The 26,679-nt window shown below is 39.6% G+C and overlaps 1 protein-coding gene across 2 annotated transcripts in view; it reads right to left on the bottom strand.

The window, feature by feature from the left end:
• Positions 1 to 3,691: 3,691 nt before the first annotated feature.
• BRWD3 (bromodomain and WD repeat domain containing 3) overlaps positions 3,692 to 26,679 on the bottom strand; it is an 88,296-nt gene continuing 65,308 nt past the window's right edge. The window contains exons 29-41 of one of the 2 annotated variants that reach the window (XM_077826924.1): positions 25,283 to 25,344; positions 25,026 to 25,181; positions 24,287 to 24,407; positions 23,087 to 23,212; positions 22,917 to 22,998; positions 19,627 to 19,683; positions 18,727 to 18,867; positions 17,950 to 18,102; positions 15,786 to 15,949; positions 15,209 to 15,306; positions 14,633 to 14,791; positions 11,263 to 11,625; positions 3,692 to 11,220 (exon numbers count right to left, since the gene is read on the bottom strand). In XM_077826924.1, the coding sequence (XP_077683050.1) occupies positions 10,850 to 11,220; positions 11,263 to 11,625; positions 14,633 to 14,791; positions 15,209 to 15,306; positions 15,786 to 15,949; positions 17,950 to 18,102; positions 18,727 to 18,867; positions 19,627 to 19,683; positions 22,917 to 22,998; positions 23,087 to 23,212; positions 24,287 to 24,407; positions 25,026 to 25,181; positions 25,283 to 25,344 (2,053 nt within the window). In that variant the 3' untranslated portion in view covers positions 3,692 to 10,849. Of the gene's footprint in view, positions 11,626 to 14,632; positions 14,792 to 15,208; positions 15,307 to 15,785; positions 15,950 to 17,949; positions 18,103 to 18,726; positions 18,868 to 19,626; positions 19,684 to 22,916; positions 22,999 to 23,086; positions 23,213 to 24,286; positions 24,408 to 25,025; positions 25,182 to 25,282; positions 25,345 to 26,679 lie in introns of both variants that reach the window. The other variant, XM_077826923.1, reaches the window with a different exon arrangement.

Genomic DNA, 26,679 nt, shown 5'->3' with positions numbered 1-26,679 from the left:
TGGCCTGGTATTTGGTATCTAGTATTTGAAAGTTGCACTCTGCTAAGAGCAGCTATGAGCATTTCCCTTGAAGATTTGTTTAAATATCAAGGGTATTTATGTACATACAGGAACCACATTAGAGTCTAGAGAGTAGAGTAACTAGCCTTGCCTGGGAATAAACTTCAGCATTCACATATCTACTGCTAGGTCAAGATCCTTAAGGGGCAGGAGTTGCATCCAGCTTTGGTCCTTAGAACAGCCCCAGGCAGTTACTGATGTCTTTAGGATTCAGTCTCTTCACCACAGTCAAGCTACACATAAGTGGTGAAGAATGCTGCTGTGACAATTTCATGTCTGCTACTAATTGTCATCTTTGCCTTTGATGCAACCTTTTCACATGAAACCTTTACATTCCCCACTCATTCTCTCCAGGAAAAGTGTGTTGTCAGGCATCTTTAACTTTTATAGGCATATAATCAAAAGCTTATAATCATCTCGGAATGTGACTCAGAGTTGTGCATATAATTTGTTGCCAACTCTTTACAGTAGCAACAAAGGGAGGCTATTATATGATAACTTAATAACAGGCATCTTTATGCTCTCTCTGAAATACAAACAGCAATTACATTTGCACTGCACAATAGGATTTGTTGTACTAGCGTCTTGGGAGAAAATACGGAAATACCCTATTGCCCTAACCTTCAGGGCTCATCATAATCCAGTATATTCACAGCAAGAAATACTGATATTTTCTGTATAAGAGTGGAGTCCAAATAGGACCTCTCTCTGGGCCAAATCTGGCAACATGTGACTGTATGAAAAAAGTCTCTAGAAAACATGTGCCACCACCTTATTCCGAGTACATAAATGGGCACTTTCTTAGCAAACTATAATAATCAAAACAACACATTCAAGAGTCATCTCTTTTCTTAATGTTTTCCTCGGTAGATTTTCCTTCATCTTTTTATAAAAAGAAGGGAAGTGGGAAAAACAAACTTGCGATAGGTTATTGGGATTCTCTGACTTTTCCCCATTTTAGTTTCATTCCATCAGACCTTTTCAATTTTCATTCTTTTTCCTTTATGCTTATAATATTTTCATCCCTTCTGTCCTTCCCTCTTATTCTCTGAGTTGCCAAACTCCAAACAAAACAAATTAAGGGTTGAAGTTCTTTCTCTTTTACCACTTTCCTTTCTGCTCACTCCACGGTTTCTTCATCACATCACTTCTTCCCTATTATAAAGTTCCCCTCTGTCTCTCTCTCTCTCTCTTTTCTTCCCTTCATCCCTCTGTCATGGGGTGCAGCACTCACTGCTGGCCTGGAGTCTCCTCCTGGTCACTCTGGCGATTAATTCTTGAGGTTGACGGCTCTGTCTGCAGTTTGCACACTAACACACTCTCCCCCCCTCTAGTCTGCAGCCCTTCTCTCAGCCCCAGGAACTGCAGTGTCTTCTTTGTGAGTCAGCCCTCTAGCCAGATCACTCAGCGTTCGCCCTTCCGGGGTAGCAAAATCGCTTCTCCCTAGCAGTTCTAGGAAGTCTTCCCTTCCCTGCCTTGGTGCCACTCCCTCAGTGGCTGGTAGGAGAACCCAACCCCACCCTCTACTCTGGGTTCCAGTCCAGGGACCCACAGCTCAGCAATTCTGGGCTTTGCCCTCTCAACCCTTACTGCTCCTTCCCTGGACTGCTTCCTAGCACACCTCCTTCCCTTTCTCTCTCTGGGTGTACCAGCCCCAAACCCTCCTCCTTCTCCCTAGGGAGTGACTGCTGCCTGCTTTCCTGAAGCCTTCCCCAGAAGCCCCCGTCTGTTGCCAGCTACCTGTCTTTATACATGCCCCACCTGTTCCTGCACAGCTGAACCTGTTTTTAATTAGTTCCCTGCTCTCTAGTTCTTCCTACAGGTGCAGCCTGTGGAGTTGATAGGACTGAAAGGGGTTAAGGTGGCCGGGCAGGCCAGTGTGGTCACCCCATCCCACAACTCTTCCCATCACTCCAGTAATTTTGCCCTCAACTTTCCATTCCCCTTACAGCACAGAAAGCCAGCTGCTCATTCCTTATTTTGGGTCTTGGGAACTTCCGTGGTCCTCCAGCACCATAAAAATGTGCTAACGCAAGCTATACAGATGTTGGTGCTCTGAAGTTAGCTTGTCTGAGCTGGCCCTTTGATTCCAGACACCCACACAATCCCTGCAGAGCCAAAGAGAATAGTCTTTAAAATCGTTTTGCAATTCCATTACTCCCATGTAAGGAAGAGAATCCCACACAGGTATCCATGTTCATGAATAGTGTACAACAGTCAGGAGGTCAGAGCAGGTGGTTTGTGGGAGATGCTTAGAAGGTGGATAAGAACTTTATACAAAACCTGTAACAAAATTACAGGTGAGAGACTAAGAATGAGGACACCATCTGCTCCTCCCATTGGTATAGTTCTTGGAGAAGGGCTTCAACGTGCCAGATAATCTTGGATTTATTAGTCTATTGGCCATCCTGCAGAAATCCAAGACCAGCTGGAGGAGTCAAATGGAGTCCATCAGCATTTCCATTAGAATCAGTTTTTACCCTCATAATTCCATGCCCCTTGGAAAGACCATGTGCTCTGCCAACTAGGTAATTCACAGTATTTTGCTTTAAATTGTTACTGGTACAATGCTAAAAATCTTCTTCTTCCAAAAGCACTTGGGCAAACTAAAACCACTGTCGGAAACTCTGCTCACTTTGTTCCTCAAAATAACATCACCCTAAAATGTGAAATTCACCCTGTGGCTGGCAGCCAACACAAAGCTATCTTCATCATATAACACCATGTTGTGGCTGCATGAGAGGGTAGGGGAAGTTGGGAGCCCTGCCTTCCTGCTCTCTGAGATTGAAATAACTGTCCCAGGGTGTGGTCTATAATGTAGCCTCCCGACCTATTTGTGCTTTGTAGTTGTGGGTGAATTTAATCTCCCCAAGTCCTTTCATGCTTCCCCTCCGGAAGCCAAGTAACTCAAGCTTTACACCACAAATGTCATTCTAAATAAGCAATTTGCAAATTAATGGTATTAGAAAGTGCTAGATTGTCCCCTCCATTCCCATAAACAAGAGGTGACCCAGACCTAACGTTTCTGAGCGGGGTCAGCTCCACAGCATTGTTTCCTTTCTCTGACCTGACAGATGCCACTAGCGAAATGCTCCACAGGGAACAAGCTGTTCAGCATTACTCTCCACTCCTAAAAGAGGGAGAAATGCTGGTTAAGGTTGTAAGCTGCTAAGGGAGGAGGGGGGTCCAGTACCATGAGACCTGCCACTGTGGAAAACTTCCACAGCGGTGACTTGGAGGAAGCAGTTGCCATTAATACCTGGGCAGAAAATGCTGCTAGGAAGCATGGATGTCCATGGTATTCTGTGCCAGGGTCTGCTCCTCTCCTGCTGACAAAAATTCAAAGGGCACTCCAGGCATGGGAACTGATTGTATTTCCTTTCCCCCCCTCCTGGCTTATCTGGTATGGCCCAAAGATCTTAAATAAGGAATGTGGGAGCTTTCCATCAACCAGTCAACTGATGTTCCAATGATTACTATAGTATAAAAAGCATAATTTTCCCTAACTTCAGTGTAGAATTATCCAGAACTAAATCAAAAGGTGAATTTTCGGTATGCTTAGTTAAAGCTCTAACTAGTTCACTTGTCTTTATAATGTCTAAACTGTTTAATAAGTAATGCAAAATCAAAGTAAGATTTATGGTTTTTTATTAAGACAATCCCACAGCTGGAAAAATGAAACATCCTAAATTACATAAGTGACTTCAAAAAAACGCTAGAAAAAAATCTTTACAAATTTACATTTTTACAATACAAAAACTAACAGCTCGTTGCATATAAATATTACATTTGGTCTGCCATCAAGTGGCATTAAAAATCCCTGAAGTATTCATTTAAAGGGACCTGAGATAGCGGATGTGAAGATATGGGCATAAATATCCCCTTGAAAAAATCAATACAGGAACTAGACATATCAGTTCAAATCAGTTTTGTGCATTTTTGGTGGAGTATTTTAAACTGTCAAGAACACCGAAATGTGCGAGGCTAGACAGCACCATTTCATTGTTCCAAGCCCCTCAACTGTAAAAACTGATATTTCTAAATGAAGTCTGCTGTAATGATTCTTATGTAAAGAATGAATAACTTATATTAATATTCCTAGGGAAAATTTAAAAAATCAGCCTTAGATATAGGAGTATGTTGGGTGAATGCCACTTACTGAGAAAGCATTTTGAAAACCTAAGTGGGGTATCTGTCGGTCAAAAAAAAACCTGTAAAACCACTATGAATGGTAACACCATATAGCACAGAAACACCAAATTTATCTTCCATTCAAACAGACCCTTTCGCTCTCTAACACTTCAAGCGCTCTCCCTCTTGCACTACCCTTACCTTCACAAATGTTTAATGCACCCAGAAACTGGGAAGGTATGCACTATCTTCTTATTTATAAGAGACTCGGAAATTGTTCTAATATGCCTGGAAGTTTAAATATTTTATGATGAAATCACAAAGCATAACTGTCCTTATCTATCTAGGAGCATTAGTTTGTTTGCATTTTCAGCATCAAATGCTGAACTTAAAAGTTCCCATTTAAACACTCTTATCAGATTTGAGGTACCCACATCCATGCATATATATGTAATAGCACCATTTTCGTACTAGAGTTAAGGCTGTGACAGCAATTCCACTGGAAATCTAATTTTTCAGGGATTCATAGCAGTTGCAGAAATTTGCTGTGGCCTGAAACATAACATAGTAAAAACGTACAAGCTTCCAACAGGTCTTTGTGTTTCTATCACTAAAAACCAAAATTTTGCAGGCTATTACTTACTTACATAAAAGAGGTTTTTTAAAAAAAAATGTGTAAACATTCGATATACTAATATTTGAAAATTAACTACCGCACATGTGCAGTAATTTTCTAGAATACATACTTGTAAGAACACGACAGCTTCCTACATTACTAAATATAAATTTATCCATAGATTGTTAACTGCTCCTTCAGTCTATCAAGTAAATAATTAGCATTTTATAAAACTTGCCATGACAGTTTAAAAAAAAAACAAAACAAAACCAAACACACCAAGAAATGTAAACACAAAAATACACTTTAAAAACATTAAAGTAGTGATACAGACCAACAATAGGAGGATACACTGAGTTAAGGCTGATAACATCCTTAACCTAAAACTGGTTTGTTTACTCTGTCATCCTCTGCACAGGTTAAGGGTGAATTATTAGTCTTGAGTGAGTCATTAAATGCATTTTCTCATTTTAATACTGCATGATTTGGAATGTTCATCGAACACATTATATAGACATCTAGGAGCCATATTTTCAAATATTTACCAATATTCATCTCACTTTTAGTAGTCAGCTCCTCAAAAACATTGTCAGAAGCAATACATTTTAATTTTTCTTTCCTTAATTTTTAATTACTGTACATGGATATTTTACCCATCACACACCTGACTTCAATTATATTCAGTATTTATATACTATACAGTTTTCATATTTATGTGCAGAAGAAATAGCTAGGTCTACATTTATTTTTTAATCATAAGGGAAGTTGATTAAAACAAACAGTATAAAGAACTCAAACTCAAATCACTCACAAGTTGGTTTCCTAACTGTAAAAATTTTTGCCTCCTCTTACTTTTACATATCACAATTCTTGTATTATAAATATGACAGATAATTTTCCGACATGGCTTGTTTTTCAGGTGAATTACTCCTCTCATACTTTAAGAAAACATACCATCGTCTCTCTCCTTTTTAATCTTTGCTTTGCAGTTTGTGAAGTTGTTAGGTTTGAAAGTGAGGGATTATTGCAGACTTGAAGCAGATATAAATACAGATAGGTCTGAGTTAACTTCCCCACCCAGTTCAGTTAATAAACTTTACTTTTGTCCTAGCAAGACCTTGCTATTGTAGGGCTCAAGCCTGCACAGACTATAGCTATGAGCAATTTTACTTGCATAAGAAGGCCCATTGCTTTCTTCTTGAATAAGTCTTCGCAGAATTGAGCCCTTGGCCCTGAACATCTACTAGTGGAAATGGTCCATTCAGCATATTGCTGCATTTTATAGGGTTTGTTTGTTTTTAAAAAGAGTACAAGTGGGCACAAGTATGACACCAGAAAGGATGTGATATTGAGACAGAAGAGGGATACTTCACTGGGAAGCTTGAGTACACCTCATGCTCTGTAAGTATGACAACAGCTAAAAAGGCATGAATCCTCTTGACACTGACACAAAACGAAAAAAGGGAGTGAAACGTAAATCAGATACTACAATGATGCATGCTGTGTAAGAACCTGAATCAAGTAGTATAGGTTTCTTTCAGCTGAAAGCACTCATGACAACCCAAGATTTACTCCCTTTTCAAAAACACACACACACTAAAGGCAATAGAGAAAACACTTTTCAGATTAATTGCCTCATGCTATTCAGCTATTTTCAGCATTTCAGAATACTTCATGTACCATAAGAGATCTCCCCTACCCCGCGCCCCCAAACTAAACAGATAGATAAGCTAAACCTTCAAAATATACCATGCTGATTGGTGTTTGTGATGCTGAGTTGTAACTGAATATTCCAAAATGCAGGTGAAATTGTATGCTAATCCCACTATCTCAGACACTGGAAAAGAAATACATGAGCTTTACAGGTGTTACATTAACTCACGTTCAGATAAAGAAAACGTGATAATTCAGATAATAGCATGAAACAATTTATATGGGAGGTCAGGTGAGACCTACATTTTTAATTCAAATGGTCAGAACTGGCCTGTACCTTTACCTCAGAGTGTGCAAACAGTACTTGCTCTGATTTGAGTGTTTACACTGGTGTAAATGAAGACCTAAAGTGCAGGACAATGGAGAATCAGGCCCAAGAACTTTCTACATTTCTATTCATTTACTACTAACACTTCTGGAAGGTTTCTTAATAAGCAAAATTTGGCAAGAAAAAAAGCTTGACTTGAATTTACAGGCAAGTGACTTTAGGTGGACAGGTGAGAAAGAACCTACCGTATTCCTAATAGCCCAGCAAGAGTGTCAGAGTTTAAGGGTCAGCTGTTCCTGCCGACACAATTCAGGGAAATACTATGGAGTGCAGGAGCAGCAGCATAGGCTGGCTCTTAGGAGAGGACAGAGAAACAAAGAACGGAAGGAAAAAGGGAGGAAACAAAGCCACAAAACCAGAAGGGGATGGAGCAGAGACACGCAAAATAAGGGGAGGCAAAATGGAAGTCTGGGACTGGGTTGAAGGCCTCGTGACAACATAGCAGTGTTCAGGGCGAAGCTTGGGCCTGTGTGCCCTGTGCCTGCAGGAGCTGGGCATGCTGCAGAGGTAGTAAGTTGGTATTCAAAACACACAATAATCAAGCACACTCTCAAACATTGAGGCCCCTCCTGTTGAAAGTGTGTGTGGGGGTGAGGGGGGAATCAAAGGAACCCTCCAACACGCACAAATCAAATGTAGCTGCTGGCTGGTGGCTCTATTTGCAGTCCTGTTTCCTAAGGCTGGTAATGGGATGCCCTCAAACTGCAGACACTAGGGAGTGAGACCATTCCAAACTTCTATAAACATTCATACCCATTTCTGGAGAAAGCCTGGTACTTGAATATTACCTAAATATCAGCAATCTACAGCCTGACTAGGGACTTGGTTAACCATTAGTATCTTAAATATATGATCAAAACACCTTCATAAACAAGTATTAAAGAGTGGACCCAAACAGAAGTTACTTTTGGTTAAAACTGTATGAATAAAGACATTGCTGACTATTCTGCAATGAAGTCGGAGTGGACAGAGCTCTGTGCCTGCATGGAACCCCATTGACTTCAATGAGGCATTAAATGGGCACAGAAGTTTTGGATTGAGGTCTGAAGGACTGGGTTGCAACCCTTTTGGTGCAAGGGCTATTCTTGTTTCATTGCTCCTGCTGCAGCTATCAGGGTAAAATCAAGTGTCATGCAGCTTTAATTAAGTGGCTTCTAATTGAATTTAACACCCGAGTAAAAGAAAAACTGTCCAACTTACTACAGTTATAATTAATCCACAGAATGAGGCTGAGAAAGAAATCAAATGTCTAAATTGGAAAAAAAAAAAATCCAGATACAAAATCAAGTAAAAATAACATTCAAAATATAAGTTATTTCTTTCATGCTTATAAAAAGGTTTTCATGCACAAAATAAAATAAAATTAAAAAAATTCTCAGATTCTTTACAAAAAGCAATAGCTCTGTTGTTCTAGCACACCCTGCTGTCTGGCTCTTAATCAAACAACACATTTTAGATTAATACTTACACCACAGCAAAGTGCTGTTTTACTGTTATCTTCACAGTACTTCATTACATATAAAAGATACATTTAAGAACATATTTAATCTTATTCTAATTGTTGCTAAAAATACATTTAAACTTAGGAAATCATGATTTTTTTCAGGAATCCATGTTTTTCCTCCTCCTCCCCTCCCCCCCCAAATAAATTAATAATTACAGTTTTAGCCAGCCAGAAATATATGAATAGCATTTCTTCAGAATCTCAGGACTTTAGCATAGGAATCTTAGTATTCATATTGGTTAAAAAGAACTTTGATCTAAAATGTGTATGATTATGTCTAAGAACTTACATATCCATGCTTTTCCTGGTTACATGGACATGAGGACCAATAACTCTAGGGAAGAATACAGAATGTATTCAGAAGAAAATGTAAGATGATAGGACAGGCATTTGTATTTTAAAGCCCAACACAGAGCTAGGAGATCCTCTGTATCCATTTCTTTGTTAAATGGAGCATCTGAGTCATGCCCAGAAATTAGTTTTGGCATAATCAGGACGACGACTGTAACAAAAAGTTTGAGAGATTTTTACTGTACCATAAATTCAGATCATTACTATATACTACTTAGACTGCTTTCTTCTCCCCACTCCCAAGCCTGATGACCCGCAAAGCATTTGTTCCAGTTACCTTGCACGTGACTAGAACTGTTGCAAAGAGAGATCAGCCTGATAATATTTGTCATAAAAAAAGGCCAGAAACAAATCTATATATGCGTGAGAATATACACTTCACTGTCCCCCCCGCGTACCCCCCCCCCCCCGCAGGTTTTCCAGAATTATTGACCAACTTTTAAAAGATGCACACTGAGGAAGAAATTTCAGAATTTCATCCCTCACTTATTTCGATTTCCAAACCTCCTCTCTCATCCCTTTTTCTCGTGTAATCAATGATTCACTATCTCAACTCAGCTAGAGATGTCAGCTAGGTGTCTCTTCCTTGCTCTAACATGACAGAGTCCCACAAATCTTTTAACTGGACCCTACAAAGTAGAAGGCTGCAACTCTCATTCTCACTCCACAAGAACAAGCATGTTCCAATTAATTAAACACAGTCAGTCATTCAGCCTGAGGAGCAAGATACAGAGTAATCTCCTAACCCTACATTTCCCTCATAGCATTGCATACTGTATTATTACTGCCAGAATGAGTGCAAGTTATTATTTTTCAATGCAACATTTACAAGGCAAGAGTACAGTACAATGTGAATTCTCTTCTGGAAGCTTGAGCTACAAGGACTCTTGTCAATGATATGAATGGAAACTTATCAGTAATGATACAAAAATATGAGTAGCCACTAGAGACACGATAGCTCAATTTAGGTTTCTTTGAAAGTTTCAATAATCAAATTAAAAACAGAAACAGACTTTCATTGAATAAGTGACACCAGAAATATGTGAGAGCCCACTGGCTGTTTGCCCAACAAATTACCATCTGCTAAAAGCATATTAGGCTTGTGAAAGCTTTGATAGCTACACTAAGGTTTGTTTCAGAGCGTCAATATGATAAAGAAATGGTTTCTTCACAATTTGAGCAATTCCATCCCTGCTGTACTCATTCTTGCCTCTTCTTCTATAAGCACTGCAGAATAACATCTATTTTCTTTTAAGTTTCCAGTAGTTGTAAACAGAGGTAGCTGAGCTACTATTAAGACATGTAATGCTGTGAAGAGGAGAAACCTTTCAAATGTTGAAATTAACCCTTTGCTGCACAATCTCTATTAATGCTATAAAAATATGAGAGGACAAAAAGAAAATAGATGCAAGTAACTTTTGCATTTGGCACCTTCTGTCTAGATATTCATACTTCTCAAGTATTCTCTTTTTAATAAAGTTAATGCACACATTAGGACACACCACATCAAAGGTTTGCTACATATTTACAAGGCACCAACCCTTTTCTCACTTTTTACATGAATTACGAACCAACAGAACGCATTTCAACCCCCCCTAAACTGTAGTATAAACATACTTCAGTTCAGCACAATTCATGAAAGTTTGGCCTGGGAAGATTAAAATAATCCAGATCCTTCTTACAATATAGAAATGGTAAACATTTTATAGCTGCCTTTAGGATTGGTGTATTGTGCAAAAGTTATAATTATTACTGTGTATAAGGATTTATGACAAACCATATAAAAACTCTGTAAGAAGGTGCTATTTCTATAATACAAAAAAACAAAACAAGGGAGAGATTTCATAATCATGATTCAAAATGTCATGCTATTATTGAGAAGCTGGAAGCTCCTTGAAACAAAATGAACTTGTAGTGCGTGGGGAAGAATTTCTGTAATTTAAGGACTAATAAGTAAGGCTTTTTTTGACCAATGAAGTGTGGCAATCTGAAGTCTTAAAACAAATGTATACTGGCATAATGGAAAAGCACCACTGTAGAAAGTGAGTGGAGTCCCCCCACAACTTGCTTGGTAGATTTTCTGGTAAAATCCCTGCAGTAGAAGGCCATTGAAGTTCATTTGAAATTTTTCCAAGATTTTTATCTGTCAATAATTCCATCCCATGAGATGGCTGACCCTGGCTTTTTCTGTCATTTTCCGCACCCTGCCCGATCTGGAAGTACCAAGATTCAGAGGATCCTCGGTGTGCACAAAGTTGTCATTATCTGAATCATCATTATATAAAACAGTTCTCCTGCCCTCGTTCCTTGTTTTAATTCGTGGTGGCCTACTGAATCGTCCTCCAAACATATTCTCACCAAATCGGCCTCCAAACAGATTCTCAAATTCATCCTCTGCCATTCGTGCACGTTTGGCTCTGGTTGCTCCTCGTGAAGCTCCTCTACCTCCTCTGCCTCTTCTTCCTCCCCTGCCTCCTCTTCTTCCTCTGCTGCAGCCTCCTCTTCCTCCTCTGCTACCTCTTCCCCCTCTGCTCCATCTACCCCATCTGCCCCATCTACCTCTCCTCCCTGTCCCTCTGCCCTGCCAATTTCTTTTCCCACTAGAAATTTTCCTTTTAATTTTTCTTTTGGGTTTAGTTTGCACAACTTTACTGTAGTCATGATCTCCATCAATGTAATCCTGATCTGTTCTAGAGGTTGATTCAGAATCTGAATCAGAGCCACATCTGCTTTCAGAGCTTGAACTGGATCCTGACTCCCCACTTTCTGATGAAGATAAACCAGGTTTTTCTTTTAATTCTCTCTTTTTCTCCTCTTCCTCTAGGTGTTCCTCCTCTTCTGAGGCACTTACTAACTTTCGCTTGACTGCTATCCGAGGCTCTCTGCTATCTCCATTTGTAAGTGGTCCATCAAGAGACTGATCTAAACAAACACAAAAAAACAATCACTTGTTAACAGTGTGATAACAAAGTTAAATCTGAACTGCAGCAGTTCAAGGGAAAAATTCTTTTCAAATATAAAAAGGATTTTCTATCAAAATTTACATTTCTCTCAAATAGTTTGTGCTATCAGCCCTCATCAAACATCTGTTCTCTAAGGCCCCAATCAGCATTTCAATACATACTTACTATTACGCATGTGCGGAGTCCAAATGAAATCAATGGGATTACTAAGTACTGAAAGCTCAGCACATGCTTTAGTGCCTTTGCTGTGTTCGGGCTTAAAATATTTCTCCTTTCACAGTTAACATATACTGCTTGTGAAAGTTGAAAAATCACATTCATCCTGGAAAAGTGAAGCCCTACCCCATAACAAACACCACATTTTTGTAAGTGCACCTTAACATGATAGCAATTTGATTTACAAAAATATTCATATGTTGAGAAAGGTGTGTGTACCCTTTGACAGTTTCACAAGAGTGAAACACTTATACCTGTTCTATCACAGCTTTGTGAACCACTGTGTAACTCCAGATAAAAAACAAAAGCCATGAGCTAGTCAGGACATTTCTGTTCAACTTTTAAAATATTTTCCCCCTTCTCTTCAGCTTTAATATGCCAAATAAAATGTTAGCGGTTTCCTAAAAGTCTTTGGGAAACTCCTAACTTTCTTTGAGAACTATCAACTTTTCCCATCTTGGTAACATTTTAGGGGCATTGGTTGAATCTTTGGAGAATATTTATCCCATAGTTTAGATAACAGATTTCAGAATTGTAAAAAATGTGTCCAGAAACATGACAAAGCATTAGGGAAATAAGCTCAATTTAATATAGCACTCAGGTGGAGAGATCACAAGTACATTTAAGCTGTTTGAAACAGCAGGGCTTAAGCTTAAGTAACTGTTTCAGCAGCAGGGTTCACTCTAGGGTTGCCAGATGTCCAGTTTTTTACCGGAAAGTCCAGTCAAAAAGGGGACCTGGCAGTGTCTAGTCAGCATAGCTGACTGGACACTAAAAGTCCGGTTACCAGAGTAATCGTGATCAGCCTCCACACCAAGATGGCAGGAAGAGCAGCAACTGCTCAGCTGCTAATGGGGAGAACTGGCTGACTCCTGGACCCAGGTACTGGCCCCATCGCTGCTCGAGGGGAGATCCAGTCTGCCCCCCTCACCCGTACTGCTGTGCCCTCATTTTCTTGCCCTGGACCCTCGCTCTGGGGACAGACCCCACCCCACTGTGCCCCGAGTTCCCCACCCCCATCACACACACACACACCCCGCCCCGCCGCTGCCAGTTAATGGTTCCCCCAATTCCACCGCCCCCTCTCTGCCAGTTAGTGCCCCCACCCACAGCATGCTCCATCAATTCCAGTTAGTCATCCCCCCATGCCTCCTCAATGCCACTTACTGCTCCATCCACACCCCCAGAACCCCCTCAATAACACTTACTGCTCTCCCTAAAATTCAGCATTCCCCCTCAATGCCAGTTAGTGCTCCTACAGTACCAGCACCCCGCAATGCCAATTACTGCACACCCACATACTTGGGAAGTAGGGCAAGGCTACTTTTCTGTGAGTTATCAAGAGTGTCGATTAATACATTTCTATTCAAACAATATTCGGAGATGGCTATTCTAGCGACAGTTTTTAAAATAAGTTTGATTTAAAATACAATACTTTCTTAAACAGCCGAAAATCACTTCCCAGCTTTTCAAAGAACTATTTAGACACCTAAAAAGACTTAATTTCTACAAAAACAAATCTTAGTGTGCATAATACACCAGAAGCCATAAAATTTGTAACAAATTTAGAGATTCTAAAACAGAAAAAAAGATGATTATGAGTATGGAAAATGGGCCGAGTAGTTAGCAGCATCTGGCAAATGGTTTGCTGCATTTTATAGTAGAATTACATATGCTGCCAGGTTTGTTTGGCATGATCTTGAGATATTATGTTTTAGCAAGGCATTCTTGTCTGGATAGCTGAAACTTGCCTTTTCTAAGTTTGTGGAACTTCTCATTCACCCTCGCCCTTAGAAAAAACTCAAATTCCTGTAACGTTTGGTATCTAACAACACATAGAAAAGAGGTGGGATAGGCTTTTAACCAAGTTATAGGAAAATTTTTAAACATTTTTTTGGATGTTAATGGCGGTGGTACATCTCTCTTAATGTAGATGCACTTAAATGTGTTTAACCCTCATTTAAATGAGTTTAATTTAATTTAGTAGTTTACTAGTACGTGCTAAACAAGGATTAAATGGGTTGAAGTGCATCTACATTAGGGGGTATCATCTATTTAACTACACAGACTTCCACATTAATTTAGTTAAGATTATATTAGAAAAGTTGTATAGACAAGCCCTAAGTATTAGGCCACAATTCCAAATACATGCACACTGGGTAAATGTCAATATGTATTTGTATAATACCACACTGAATCAGTTCATTAAGTTTGCTTCATTTGAGTTTGCAATCAGGTTTCTCTTTTAAAAATAAAAAAAGTCCCTGAAAAAGCGTGTGGGGAAAGCCTACCTACAGAATAGGTGACATATTTAATGAATGCTCCTAAGGATAGAGGTTTTTTCTACATGATTTTTCTGTGGAGAACTTTGTTGTAGAAAGACATCCAGTATAAGAAAAAGGTTTTCCAAAAGGCAAAGAACAAACACTTCTTCTAAACCTGTCAAGCTGTTCTAAGTCTCAAAAATCAGCACCATCTTGCTCAATCACACCAGCTTCCTGGGAGAGGAGAGCGAGCAGGGGAGGAGGGGTGCCCTGGGGGAAGAGGCAGGGCAGGGGTGTCTGGTTTTCAGCAATTAGAAAGTTGGTGAACATAGTCCTCATGGAGATTGAGGAGCACACTGGAGAACTGTAGATTTATACCACATATTGCAACGCAATAAGTGTTTGTCTACAGTAGTCCATAGATACCAGAAGCAGATTTCTTTTATAGTAAAACTAGTCATCCAAAGAAAGTATATAATTTCCAACCTTGTTTAACTGGTGTGGATTTACTCCTGACTAGTCTATTTTTCCCTGGATCAATGTTATTTCCACTTCGGTTCTGTGTATTTAACCCGGATGAGGATGGTTGGCCCTCTGTTTCTTCACCAATGGCTGAACCCAGAGCCTCCTCGGTAGTATCTGAAACTTAAAACAGGACATAATAAACTCAGATGATTTCCTTAATCTCTCCTTATACCGACGTGCTAGGGCACTGTGCAAACAATCAGATTTCACAGGTCCAAAATGGCTCAGTCTTTTCTTTAATTAATGCAGAGGAAACAAATTTTTGATACATCCCTCAAGTTTTTGTAAGTTACTAGTGTATCTAGTTTGCATGTAACCTATGCCAAACATACTTATATAACCAAAATCTTTAATTATACAGCAATTAGATACTAGCCTTTGATAGATTAATACAACGAGCTTGTTTAAGATCAGCAATAAATACCCCTCAGCTTTTCTTCGTACTGCGGTTATTAGGAAGCAGCAGTGGAAATACTTCAGTCACTCCTGTTTTCAGACTTTGGCTTGGCCATGTACACCATTTTTTATTCTACTTACCATGAGATGAAACTGAAGAGCTAGTCCTAGTCAAAGGCAGTGAGGTATTCTGGTTGATTTTAGGTTGCATCTTCACTTGTTTCTGTTTCCCTTTAGGGCTGAAGATATGAAACACCCCAAAAATAGACAAATGTTAACACAAAAGGATTTGAAAAGCAAAAAAAACACACGACACTGTTACCAGATCATCAGTGTAATTCTGATGTTTAAATGTAACAGGGAGCATCTGATCTTTTGTCTCAAAGGTTACATAGCTGTAATAATCAAATACATAACAAAGCAAAAATATTGGTGAATTTATTAAAGGAATACAACTGTTCAAGAACAAGATTTTTATCTGTGTTATAGAAATTAATATGGCTTTTATACAGCTCCTTTCACACTTTTATACAGCACCCCTCCCCTTGTTAGGATTACGTATGAGCCTCAACATTTAAACTCACAATCTGGTCACCCACAGGAGAGACTGTACTATAAAATAAGCCATATTGTTACTTCCTTCTCATCCGAACATTAATTTCCCCCAAAAACAGAGAATTTCAAAATAAGCAGATAGTGAGTTTCATTATTAAGTTACCTGGATGCTCTGCTACTAGATGGTGAACTACTACTGCTCCTTAGTCGTTTTCGGTATCGTGGTTTATTTCTCTTTTGACACTGCATGGCCAACTTGTATTCAGAGATGATGTTTTTAATATGATTTTCAAATAAGGCAGATAGTCTAAGCGTCATGCTGTAGATCTGGAGAAAGAAGTTATGGCCAGATTTACTGATTGCTCTAACTGTGGAGATCAATTCCATGCAAAACTTCACAGAAATATATCAACCTCCAATATTCCAAAAGCAAAATCCATACCGACAGACAACTGCGAAAATCATAACACGTGTCCTAGTATAAAGAAGTCATCTGTATTCTAGCTATAGAAATCAATAATGAAGTACTTCAGAGTTTATGGTCTTAAAATATAATTAATTTTATTTATTGTACAAACCAAATAGATGACAAACTAGACAAACAAGGAATGAGGTACCCCTAATAAGAAAGGATTAAAACAATTCATTAAACCCCCTGAAGTCTCACGTGAAGTTAAACATCACCCCCTCCCCCCCCCCCTTTTTTTTTTTTGCATGAAGTCAAGTTTAGCCTATTTAACTAAAGGCTAGATTTTTGATTAGCCCCAATATAGCTGAGAGAAAAGCCTGGTAAGTTCAGTGTAAGTACAGCCAAGGCATCTCACCCTCTGCACATCCAAATTAGTGCTGCCTGGCTCATGCCTCTGGCACGAAAAGGGAAGGGCAGGGACTGCACATCTGATGCTCCCCTACTGTGAGTGAGCGGACAGGAAGGGGATGAGAGTGGGAGGAGCCACAGCTTTACCTCCATATACAGTAGCTAGCAGATTGTATCCAGGTGTATGGAAGTGGTGGGAAGCTTTACCCCAAAAAAGGGTGAGGTAATTTCCTCCACACCAGAACAAGAGGAGAACACTTTAACACTCTGAGGGTTTGTCTACATTGGGAAGTTAGTGCACGTTAAGGTAGAGTATGAATTCAAAGTGCACTAGATATTCCATACTACTCCCCGTGTAGACACTTACACTGCAATCCAAGTGTGCCCTTGGGAGGTTTAGCTTAATGCTTTTTCAAAGTGCATTAAGCTAATGCACACAAGGGCACTATACTTATAGCACTAGCTACTGTAGGCTTTTTCTCTGTGTAGACCACCCTGAGTCACAGCCCATTCCACATGCTCAGTGCGGGACAGTGCACCTATCTGCCACCCAATACTCAGAGCTCAGCCTAACAGCCCAGTCTAGCTCCAAACAGGTTTCATTCTTAATACCTGATGCACATTCCATTTCCTGCATGGCAGTGGTACCTGAAATGGTAACCAGCATTCTTTCAAAATATGTTAAATGGTGGCATTAAATGAGTGTGCTAGGACAAGGGCATTACTTTTTAATATGCATTATTTTCCTGCATTACTAAAGATCATGCCTACATTGGTTTTGCTTGGCTTCTGGAATCACAGTAGCATTATTGAGTTTCAGCTCTCGCATATATTACCAGAATAAAAACAGCTCCAACTTTAGACAATGTCAACAGATGAATTAAAAGTAGTTTTAGTAACTACACCCGCCAGTCTGGGTGACTTTACAACAACGACATTCCAAATAGAAATAGCATAAACACTATTATTTTTAGCCCTGCAGTGCGAGCCCAAGTCAGTTGATACAGGTTCTCCAACTCACTGACATGGGTTTTTCCTGCAGTGTAGATATACCTATAGTATCTAGGCCAGTAGTTCTCAACGCATGGCCCACTTGCGGCCCAATCAGCATGCCGCTGCAGCCCATGTGACATCCTAAGAGCCATACAGGTAGTATATATAGGGTGTGGATGCGGCCCACATACCACAGAGAGCTGCATATGCGGCCCACAATGGTAAACAGGTTGAGAACCACTGATCTAGACTATAACTACAGTATTTCTGAATGTTGTGCCTGAAAGTTCTCAAGAAACTGAGACAGTCACCTGCATGTTCTGGGAGGGCTTTGCAAAGGGAATTTATTATCCTAGGTCCTTAAAATGATAAAGACTGTTCATTTATATTTAAAAATATCATGTTACGATCTCCATCTGCACATTCCAAGTGCCATTCATTCCTTATATGAAAGTGTGATTGAAGATCTTAGAAGAAATGGCCTGAGATGTCACGTATCCATGTTTTTATTGCTTACCCGTGACTTTTTATTAGGTGTGTAAGCTTTAGAGTTGCAGAATATTAAGCGAACATCCTTGTAAAATTCCAGAGGATTGGTGTAATTTCCTGCTTCCAAAGTTTCTTTCACAGTGCTGAAATCCATTGGAGTGTCTACAATATCTCGATAGTCCTACAGAAATAATGTATGTAATATTAACAACTAGGTAAAGTTATCACTAGCTGCCATGAACTGGTTAAGCAAACATTACATGTGCTTTGCTTCATGTCCCTGTACAGTCCAATCTCTCTCAAATTTATCCTAACCCACAAAATAATCAAACTGTTCCACAAACTCTGTTTTAGGCTAAATCTTCTAGCTACAAGACTCATATTTACAGATTCCAAGGGGCTTTGCTGGCACTCAAGGGTTCACATTTCATCAGAGGTGAAAATGAGTTTAAATGGGCTAATTTATGTTCCTCTATTCAATCACACTAACAGAATGTGTCTGGCAGTCTCTGCTCAAGAGATCGTGAGATGTAGGAACAACAGGAGGGTTTGAGGTGCACTGACTGAGCTCTCTGAAGACGGTGGCTATTTCCTGCCAGCCCTATTCCTGCTCAATCCAGGGCTACAGGTCCCTCATTTTCTCAGAGGGAATTAATTTAGCACTCATGAAAGAAGACAGACTGTGACTGACAAAGAGGAGCTCAGTAATGTATCCAGCAGCATGAAGAATATATGAATTCTTAAAAGACTGAAATATTATAAGAATGGTTTTTTTTTAAATTACAGAAAGTAGAAATATATTTACAGGATAGGAGAAGAGATCAACTGGCTGTCTAAAAGGCTCGGAGTCCTCACGTTCATATATTAGGCTTAACAACTGCTTGCACTGTTCTTTCCAAGCACCAGGGCTTGCTTTGAAGGGCTGCCTTTTTATTGGTCGTCTTACCTGAAGATTTTAAGGGAACAAAATAAAAGCTGTATTTTAAGAACTTTTAAAGTATACAGGTTTTTGTATCTACTGGTCTTGGCTTTAAAATTACTATCAATGTGCTCAGACAATGGTTCAAAATTGAAGTCCATAACTAAAAACATGCAACAAAAGTTGAGTGGTATAACAATACGGACTATGCAATTTACTGAAGAATGCATTTTCTCTTTTAATAATATAAAAATATCCAACTCAATATCCATACAACATTTTAGATGCAAGAGTTGTGGTTCAGAGCTTTATATATTTCGGAAAGGCCGCAATGCCTTATTGGATTAAGGAAAAGTTGCTCATTAATTACCATGGAAAAATAATTGCTTGTTGAACGCTAAACTTAGCTATTACATGTAATATATGCAGCCTTCCTTGGCCATTAATTTAGTAATAGTATGTATTTATAAAGTAAACAAATTCAATATTTTTCTGTCTGAAGGAGCACAAGCAGCTTGTATATTGTTGGTTAATGCTCTTGTACAGATATCCAAAGCATCGGGACAGTAACAGCCACTAAGCAATCAACAAATTATTTCTATAGTAATATAAGGTCCTGATCCTGCCAACACTTACACATGTGCTTAAACTTAATATGTACAAGCAGTCTTACTGCTGTGTAAAGTTAAGTCTTTGCAGGATCAGGCCGTAAGTGAGGGACTTTAATTCTGTGGACCAACCCAAAGCCTAGAGCATAAACTGGACGCAGATAAGTTATTTACTCACTCTTCTTTTCCCACATGAAGTTCCAGGCCCATCTGAATCTACATCTACTTCTGCTACCTAAAGGAAATGGTAATGATTACGCTCAAACAAGTGTTAGCATGAAAACACAGAACAAAACCAAACTATTACTGTGAGAATAAATGTGTTGGGTAAAATTACTGCAATAAAAAAAAAAGATTTAAGCAAAACTAGAGTTTTTTTTTTTACTAGAACTTCCACCTTTTATATTTTAGTATCTTTAAACAGAAAAGCTGCTTCAACTCCCTGAGTTTGTTTCTGATGTGTGTGCACATATATAAATATACCTACACAGAGATATATAAAAAAATTAAAATGGATGGATGAGGTAGAGTCCTGTAAGACCCCAAAGAGAATATACAATGTATGTTCAGTGCTCTTTGATAAACACCCATTTTTTAATGGTCTGTGTGTATAAAAACATCTTCTGTATTTTCCACAGTATGCATCCGATGAAGTGAGCTGTGGCTCACGAAAGCTTATGCTCAAATAAATTGGTTAGTCTCTAAGGTGCCACAAGTACTCTTTTTCTATTCATTTAGTTATATACAGGTTAATTTTAAAACAGAACAAGAAATAGCACAGGACCACAAAGAAGAAAAACACCTTACTTGACAGGTAAAATGCAAGAGCTATTGTACTACAAAAATATGCAACAAAACATATTTTATTAAAATTATTTATCCCACATTTGTGAGGAAGGAGAAAATGCAGAGATGTTTTGTGCTTTTTACATTACTAATATCAACGAACATGTCTAGCACAATACACTTACGCTGGGCTTTTTCAATGAAGCTAAACATTTAAACACTAAGGTCCTGATTGCCAGTCCCCTTCTTTCCACCAAAAAACCTATGGGAGGAAGCTCACAGGGTGGAAAACTCCATGATGATCCCTTGTGGAGATTCTCACATTGTTCTGCTGGGGAGAGGTAGGGTTTGCTGCCCTGAGCAATAAGCCACAATGTTTGCCAAGTAAATGTGGATCCCAGGGTATCTGCAGGAGGCCAGCAGCATCCGTGTAGACAAGTGGCTCTGGCACCGGTCCCAGTGATTCCACTGAGCAGCATTACTGTCAGGGACTCACCCTAATTGCAGCACCAGGGACCCCCCTCAAAGGAAAATCCTCATTGCAGAGAGGGCTTCATGGAAAGCTAATACAGGCCTATGCTGCGTTATCTTTTCTGGATGAACTGTGTGGTGCCAGAGGGTGGGGTAAACTGCATTTCCCCGAACATGCTCACGCTTAGAGGGGTCTGGAAAAAGGGAAGAGGATATGGCAACAATGCCAGACACTGCTGATCACAAAACCACATGGGAAGTACGATTCACACAGACCTAGGAGGTACAGTCCTCCCACATGAGTCAAGTGGATTTGTGAAGGGAAGCTTCAGGATTTTAAGTTACAGGAGCCCTTCATTTTATTTAAAAAACAAACAAACATGCATTTATTCAGAGAGACAAAGTGGGAGTGGTAATATCTTTTGTTGGAACAACTTCCGTTGGTGAGAGAGAGAAATTTTCAAGCTTACACAGAGCTCTTCTTTAAGTCTGGGCTATAACACCACTGCATGTATTTATTTATACAGCCTACAAAGGGTTAAACTACCTTCAACACGTTTATAAAATAGCAGCATTTTACAATATTAAAATCTTAGTGATGTCACACAATAGTGCTCAATGAACACCAGAATCAAGGGGGAGGGAATCTTTCTGGTTAGGAGTTTCTCTCAAACCCATTGAGGACAGGGTAGGAAACTGCAGGGTTTGTCTTACACATTTTCATGTGTGCAAGAATGGCCGAGAGAGCCAGTTAGCCCTCTTCCAGCCTCCGCCTATGCCAGTTTCTCTAGTTTCTCTTTATAAGGACTTGGCTTGTTTAATGGCAGTCTCAGCCATCCCCCTCCTTCATCATTTTCCTTCAGGAAGCTGCAGTATTTCTACTTCTTGGTGGAGTAGTGGGACCATTTGCTGGTCGCGTGGCCTGAGGTCACTGACAGGTGAAAGAGACACCAAAGCTTAAAGGGCATTAAGTGCTACTGCAAGGTCACACTACTATAGGTGTTCATGAAATCATGAAAATTAGAAGGGAAATAAAGACCCCTAAAAGCCAGTCTTGGCATCTAATTAAAGGAGGAACTGATTTTCATATTTTGGTATCAATTCTGAATGGCACAGACCCTGAACCTGCAAGGTACACTGCCGACTTAAGTCAATGTCGCATTGTGCGGACACTGTGGTGCTCCCACACAGAGCCCTTTGCAGGATCAGATCTTTATTACAGTAATTACTTGGATCAAGGGGCCCACAGATGTCAACTAGGGAGACTTTCCATTGGCTTCAATGAGGTTTGGAGCAGATGCTTAAACAGCGTGATTTTATTTTTTTTCTGGGGTGGGGGGGAGGGGGAAGATTTGTTAAAGGAAAAAAAGATTTGCCACAACAGTGATTAGGACAAAAGTAACAACCACTCCTTTCTTACCCTCCAACACAATCGTTCCACTGTATTCTATGAATGATGTGTAATGTTTATTCATTTGGTACAGATGTTCATCCAGCAATCAGTTTTCATTCAAAGATTTGAATAATAGATATATTGGGGAGAGGGGGTTGGAGAGGGTAGATGCAAATGATCATCATAAATGTGTCCCACTGTCAATGGCTCATACACCAGAGCCTGAAAGAACTAAAGGCAAAACTAGGAAGTTGTAGCTATTGGCAGTCACCACATCACAATGGAAAATGCTACACTGTAATATTCTTGAAAACTGCATTTTTTAAATAGATAAAAAAGGACAACAGTGTTACAACTTTGCAGCAGTTTCTGTTTATCAGTCATCTTTAAAAGGCAAAACCAAGAAATGAAAAAAAACTAAAGTCTCAATACACAAAATCCACTATGGTGCCACTTGGAAGGTGGACAGATTGCAGAGAGATGACTGTCCACATGGTTTCTTTGGAGTGAATAATATAATATTGTTACCTCATGCATTTCCCCCCCCACTCTCAGCATTTCCTCTCCATATGAGAGTGAAACTCAGTCACTCAGGGAAGACTCAGATGGCTAGCCAGCCTCAAAGAATCAATCTTACTAAATGCGGAGAGTTTATCGTCCAAGACCATGCCACACTAGTTACATAACAACTATTCTTCTATCAAACCCCAAAGCGATTACACGTAAAAAAAAACCCATAAAAATCTTTAAACTCTGTCCATCTACTGAATAAAAAAAGAGCTAAGTATGCTTCTGATGATCATGCTTACTGCTCTTACCTCCTCCTCTTCATCAGTACTGCTTAGATCTTCTGCTTTCACTTTATTATATACATCCAATATATCAGTACAACTCTGATCCCTGCAGAGCAACAGGACAAGTCAAAATACATTTCAGAACTGGTTTAGAAACCCAGAAATGCTGGCATAAGGAAATACAAAGTACTCACCCAATATAGCGAAGTAAGACATCCGTTACAATTTTGGCTGCTTTAACTATAGGACTTTCCGGCTCATTGAAAGTCCTAGCATTATGCTCAATGTATCGAACCTCCCACATCAATGCTGAGATTCTCCTGAGTGAAGGGTGGGGAACAGGAAAGAAAAATGTTACTTTCCTTTGGTGCCATAAAACTTAGTTAGAAAAGAGGTAGTCCTTGCAAGCCCAGCACCAAGACACAAAGCTTCTGTTCAGATGGCCTGGATGTCTGGCATTTGCCAGGTTGGCGGTGGCAGGCTCCATAGCCTATTACCTGGTAAGGGAACTCACATGCCAATCAACAATGAAAGGAATTGCCCCAGCTAGAAACAAATGCAGTGAAGGAACTTGGCTGAGTGGTCCCAATGGTAAACGTTGGGCCTCCAAGGGAAAGGAGATGGGGCTAATAAAGGTATTATTTGCTGCTGCCCCAAAATCAGCTCAAAAAGTTGAGATGCTACTAGATGAAGGCGAGATTATTGAACTCCCCCTAAGTTTGCTGCACTGGAAAGAAAATCTCAGGCGCAAGAGCGAGAAGAGGCGTGATCAAGCAAATCTGAACGGCTGCCGATATTTGCAGGATGGAAGACACAAGGCAGATGTCTCAGATCAGGAAAGAGAGCAAGGTCCAGAAATCTGGTTTTGTTTTTGCAACATGACCAAAAAAAAATAAAAAAAAAATCAAGACCTATTCTTTGAAGATGGGGTATGGAGTCTAAATCTTATGCTGTAGACCTGCTGAGGACACGGATTATAGGAAGTGGCAATATTCACTGAAGTTATTTGTTAAGTTGCAATACATTCAGCTCACCAGATGATTCTAGTGCAGCGGTTCTCAAACTATGGGTCAGGACCCCAAAGTGGGTCATGACCGCATTTTAATGGGGTCACCAGGGCTGGCTCAGATTTACTGTGACCCAGGACCAAAGCCTGAGGGCTTCAGCTCTGGGCATCAGGACTCAGTTTACAGGCCCCCTGCCTGGGGCTGAAGTCCTTGGGCTTCAACTTTGGCACCCCCCACTCAGGCTTCAGTCCCCCCTTCCTGGGGTCGCGTAGTAATTTTTATTGTCCGAAGGGGGTCACAATGCAATTAAGCTTGAGAACCCCTGTTCTAGTTGGATACATGATAAAATACACAGGAATTTAAACATTAGATACAAATCAAACTGACCTATAAAATCTGTTTTCAAGTCTCCTCCTGATTGTGGTGAGGTCAGTTGGGTAAGCAACTACAGTGCAATACATGGGATAGGCACTAAGGTCCACTGGAACAGCAAAGGGGTTAGAAATATCTAGAAACAAAAAGATCAGAATCAGTTAGACTCCACAGATGACAACCCTGGCCGTATGGTAATAACAGAATTAGATCCCTTATAAAAAGAAAAATCCAGCAATCGTTGGCCCAACAGTAAATATGTCTACAGTCATTTTGCTCAGTGAGCCATTCTGAATGCCCACGGGATGCAAATGAATTTCCCCTTGCATGAACTACTATATTTAAAAATGCATTTTTTGTTAAAAGCTGCATTTGAGATTTCCATGCCGGTAGCTGTTGCTGAAAACTGCCATCTCATATAAACCTTGAAGTATGGATGTCCAACATCAGAAATTGTAAATAGGATTCCTTCCTTGTTTAACAGCATTTAAATAAAATAGTTTCATACCAACACTAGTTAAAACTAATTATATTTTGTTCATTAGGCACTGAGTTTAGCTCCCTTGCTATCATTAGACATGAATGGGAGCAGGATCAAGCCCTACAATGATGAAAGTGTACCTGCAAAGGGTACCTAGAGGAATAAGAGGCTATATCCAAAGTTTTTTGTTAAGTAAATTTCCCCCCGCAAAGAGTCATTTGACATCATGCTGATTTTCTTGATGCTCCTGTAATTTATTTCATGCCAACATACCAAGGGTCAGAAGATAATCAATTCCCTTAATAACTCGTTCACATTCTTCATCTCTGGAATGGGCCCCCCATTCTCCTTCTTGGGGTTTATACAGCAGAGATGTCAGTTCCTCTGGGGACACGGGAACTCCAGCACCAACCTCGTCTGGATAAGCAGCTAAAAGAAATGGGAAGGATTCAGAAACAGTAAGCCATTAATGCCATGCTGGTATAATTGTACTGACATGGAAATAATAATTAATTCAAAAGCATATTTACTTCCTTCTGGAACTGGTTCCATGTCCCATGGACTCATCTTTTCTCTTTCGTTGTTGTCCCAGCTATTTAAAACAAATGAAAACCATATTACATACATGCAAATATTTAATTTTTACCTATTTTCATTGATGCATGTAGGGTGTAAAATTTCTTCCAAAAGAGACTTGAAATAAAATGGCAGTGTGATCTTCCCAGAAGTATATTATAGATTGGCCAGAGTCACAAGTGGATCTCAGCTTCCCTTATGATTGGGGTATTTCGATCCAGGGTTTTTCTTCAAGCCCATCTCTAATACATAGAGTACTGGTCAAATCTCAGCAATGTATCTGCCTTAGCAATGACAACAATTAATAAAACCTAATGTTTGGGAAGATTGTTTTTACAGCAGTCAATAACTATTACCACTAGGGAAAAAAGTCAAAACATTTTTGTAACCACTAACCACAGATTATTTTTGTAACCAGTGACTGATAAATTAGTATTTTTAACAAATGCTTTTGTCAGATGATATCTACCAGAAAAGGCTGTAATATAATAGCTACAGATCACTTTTGAGAATCCCAGTAGTGCTCCAGAACACCACAATATTTTGGTTACTACTACTAAATGAACAATGATACACAAGGAAGAAATCTGCACAGCCTCTGTAACAGAAAATGGTGCTTCTCCAATTTGGTAGCACACTTTGAGCAAGTCAACAAGAGAGTGGATAATGGAAAAATGGTTGATTTTATTTACTTGGACTTTTAAACAAATCCTTTGACTAAACAGGAGGCTATTAAGAAACTATTTTGTCATGGGATAAGGCACAGTCCTGCCATACACTAGCAACTGGCTACCACCACAAAAACAACACTCCCCCCCCCGACATTCCAAAAAAGCCACCATAGGGACAAATCCTTGTTTTTCAACGTGACAAAATGTTAACAGTAGGATGGCCCAAAGAACCACACTAGGATGGCTATTTTACACATATATTTAGCAATGATCTGAAAAAGCGGGGAAACAATGAGGTTACACAAATTGCAGATGACTCAAAATGATGTTAGTTAAAACTAAAGAAGACTGAGAAACACTAGAAGGATCCAACAGAACCAGGCCAATGGATAGCACAAGGTTAAATGAAATTCAGTGTTGACAAATGCAAGGTAATGCACATTGAAGGACAAATCTGAACTATTCACACACATTGCTGGGTTTCAAATTAACTGTAACTATTCAGGTTAAAAGCCTGAGTTGTCACAGAATTCAACAATGTGCATGTGCAGCAAACAAAACGTTTCGCATAAATGAATGGAATAGACAATAATACTGTCAGTATTATCATGCCATAATACAAATCAATAGAATGCCCTCACCTGGAATATTGGCTCAGTTCTGGTCACCCCATCTCAAAA

The sequence above is a fragment of the Eretmochelys imbricata genome, chromosome 9 (genome assembly GCF_965152235.1).
Source record: "Eretmochelys imbricata isolate rEreImb1 chromosome 9, rEreImb1.hap1, whole genome shotgun sequence".
NCBI classification, from domain to species: Eukaryota; Metazoa; Chordata; order Testudines; family Cheloniidae; genus Eretmochelys; species Eretmochelys imbricata.
The sequence above is the reverse complement of the archived record's forward strand: the minus strand, read 5'-3'. Positions and strand labels throughout refer to the sequence as shown.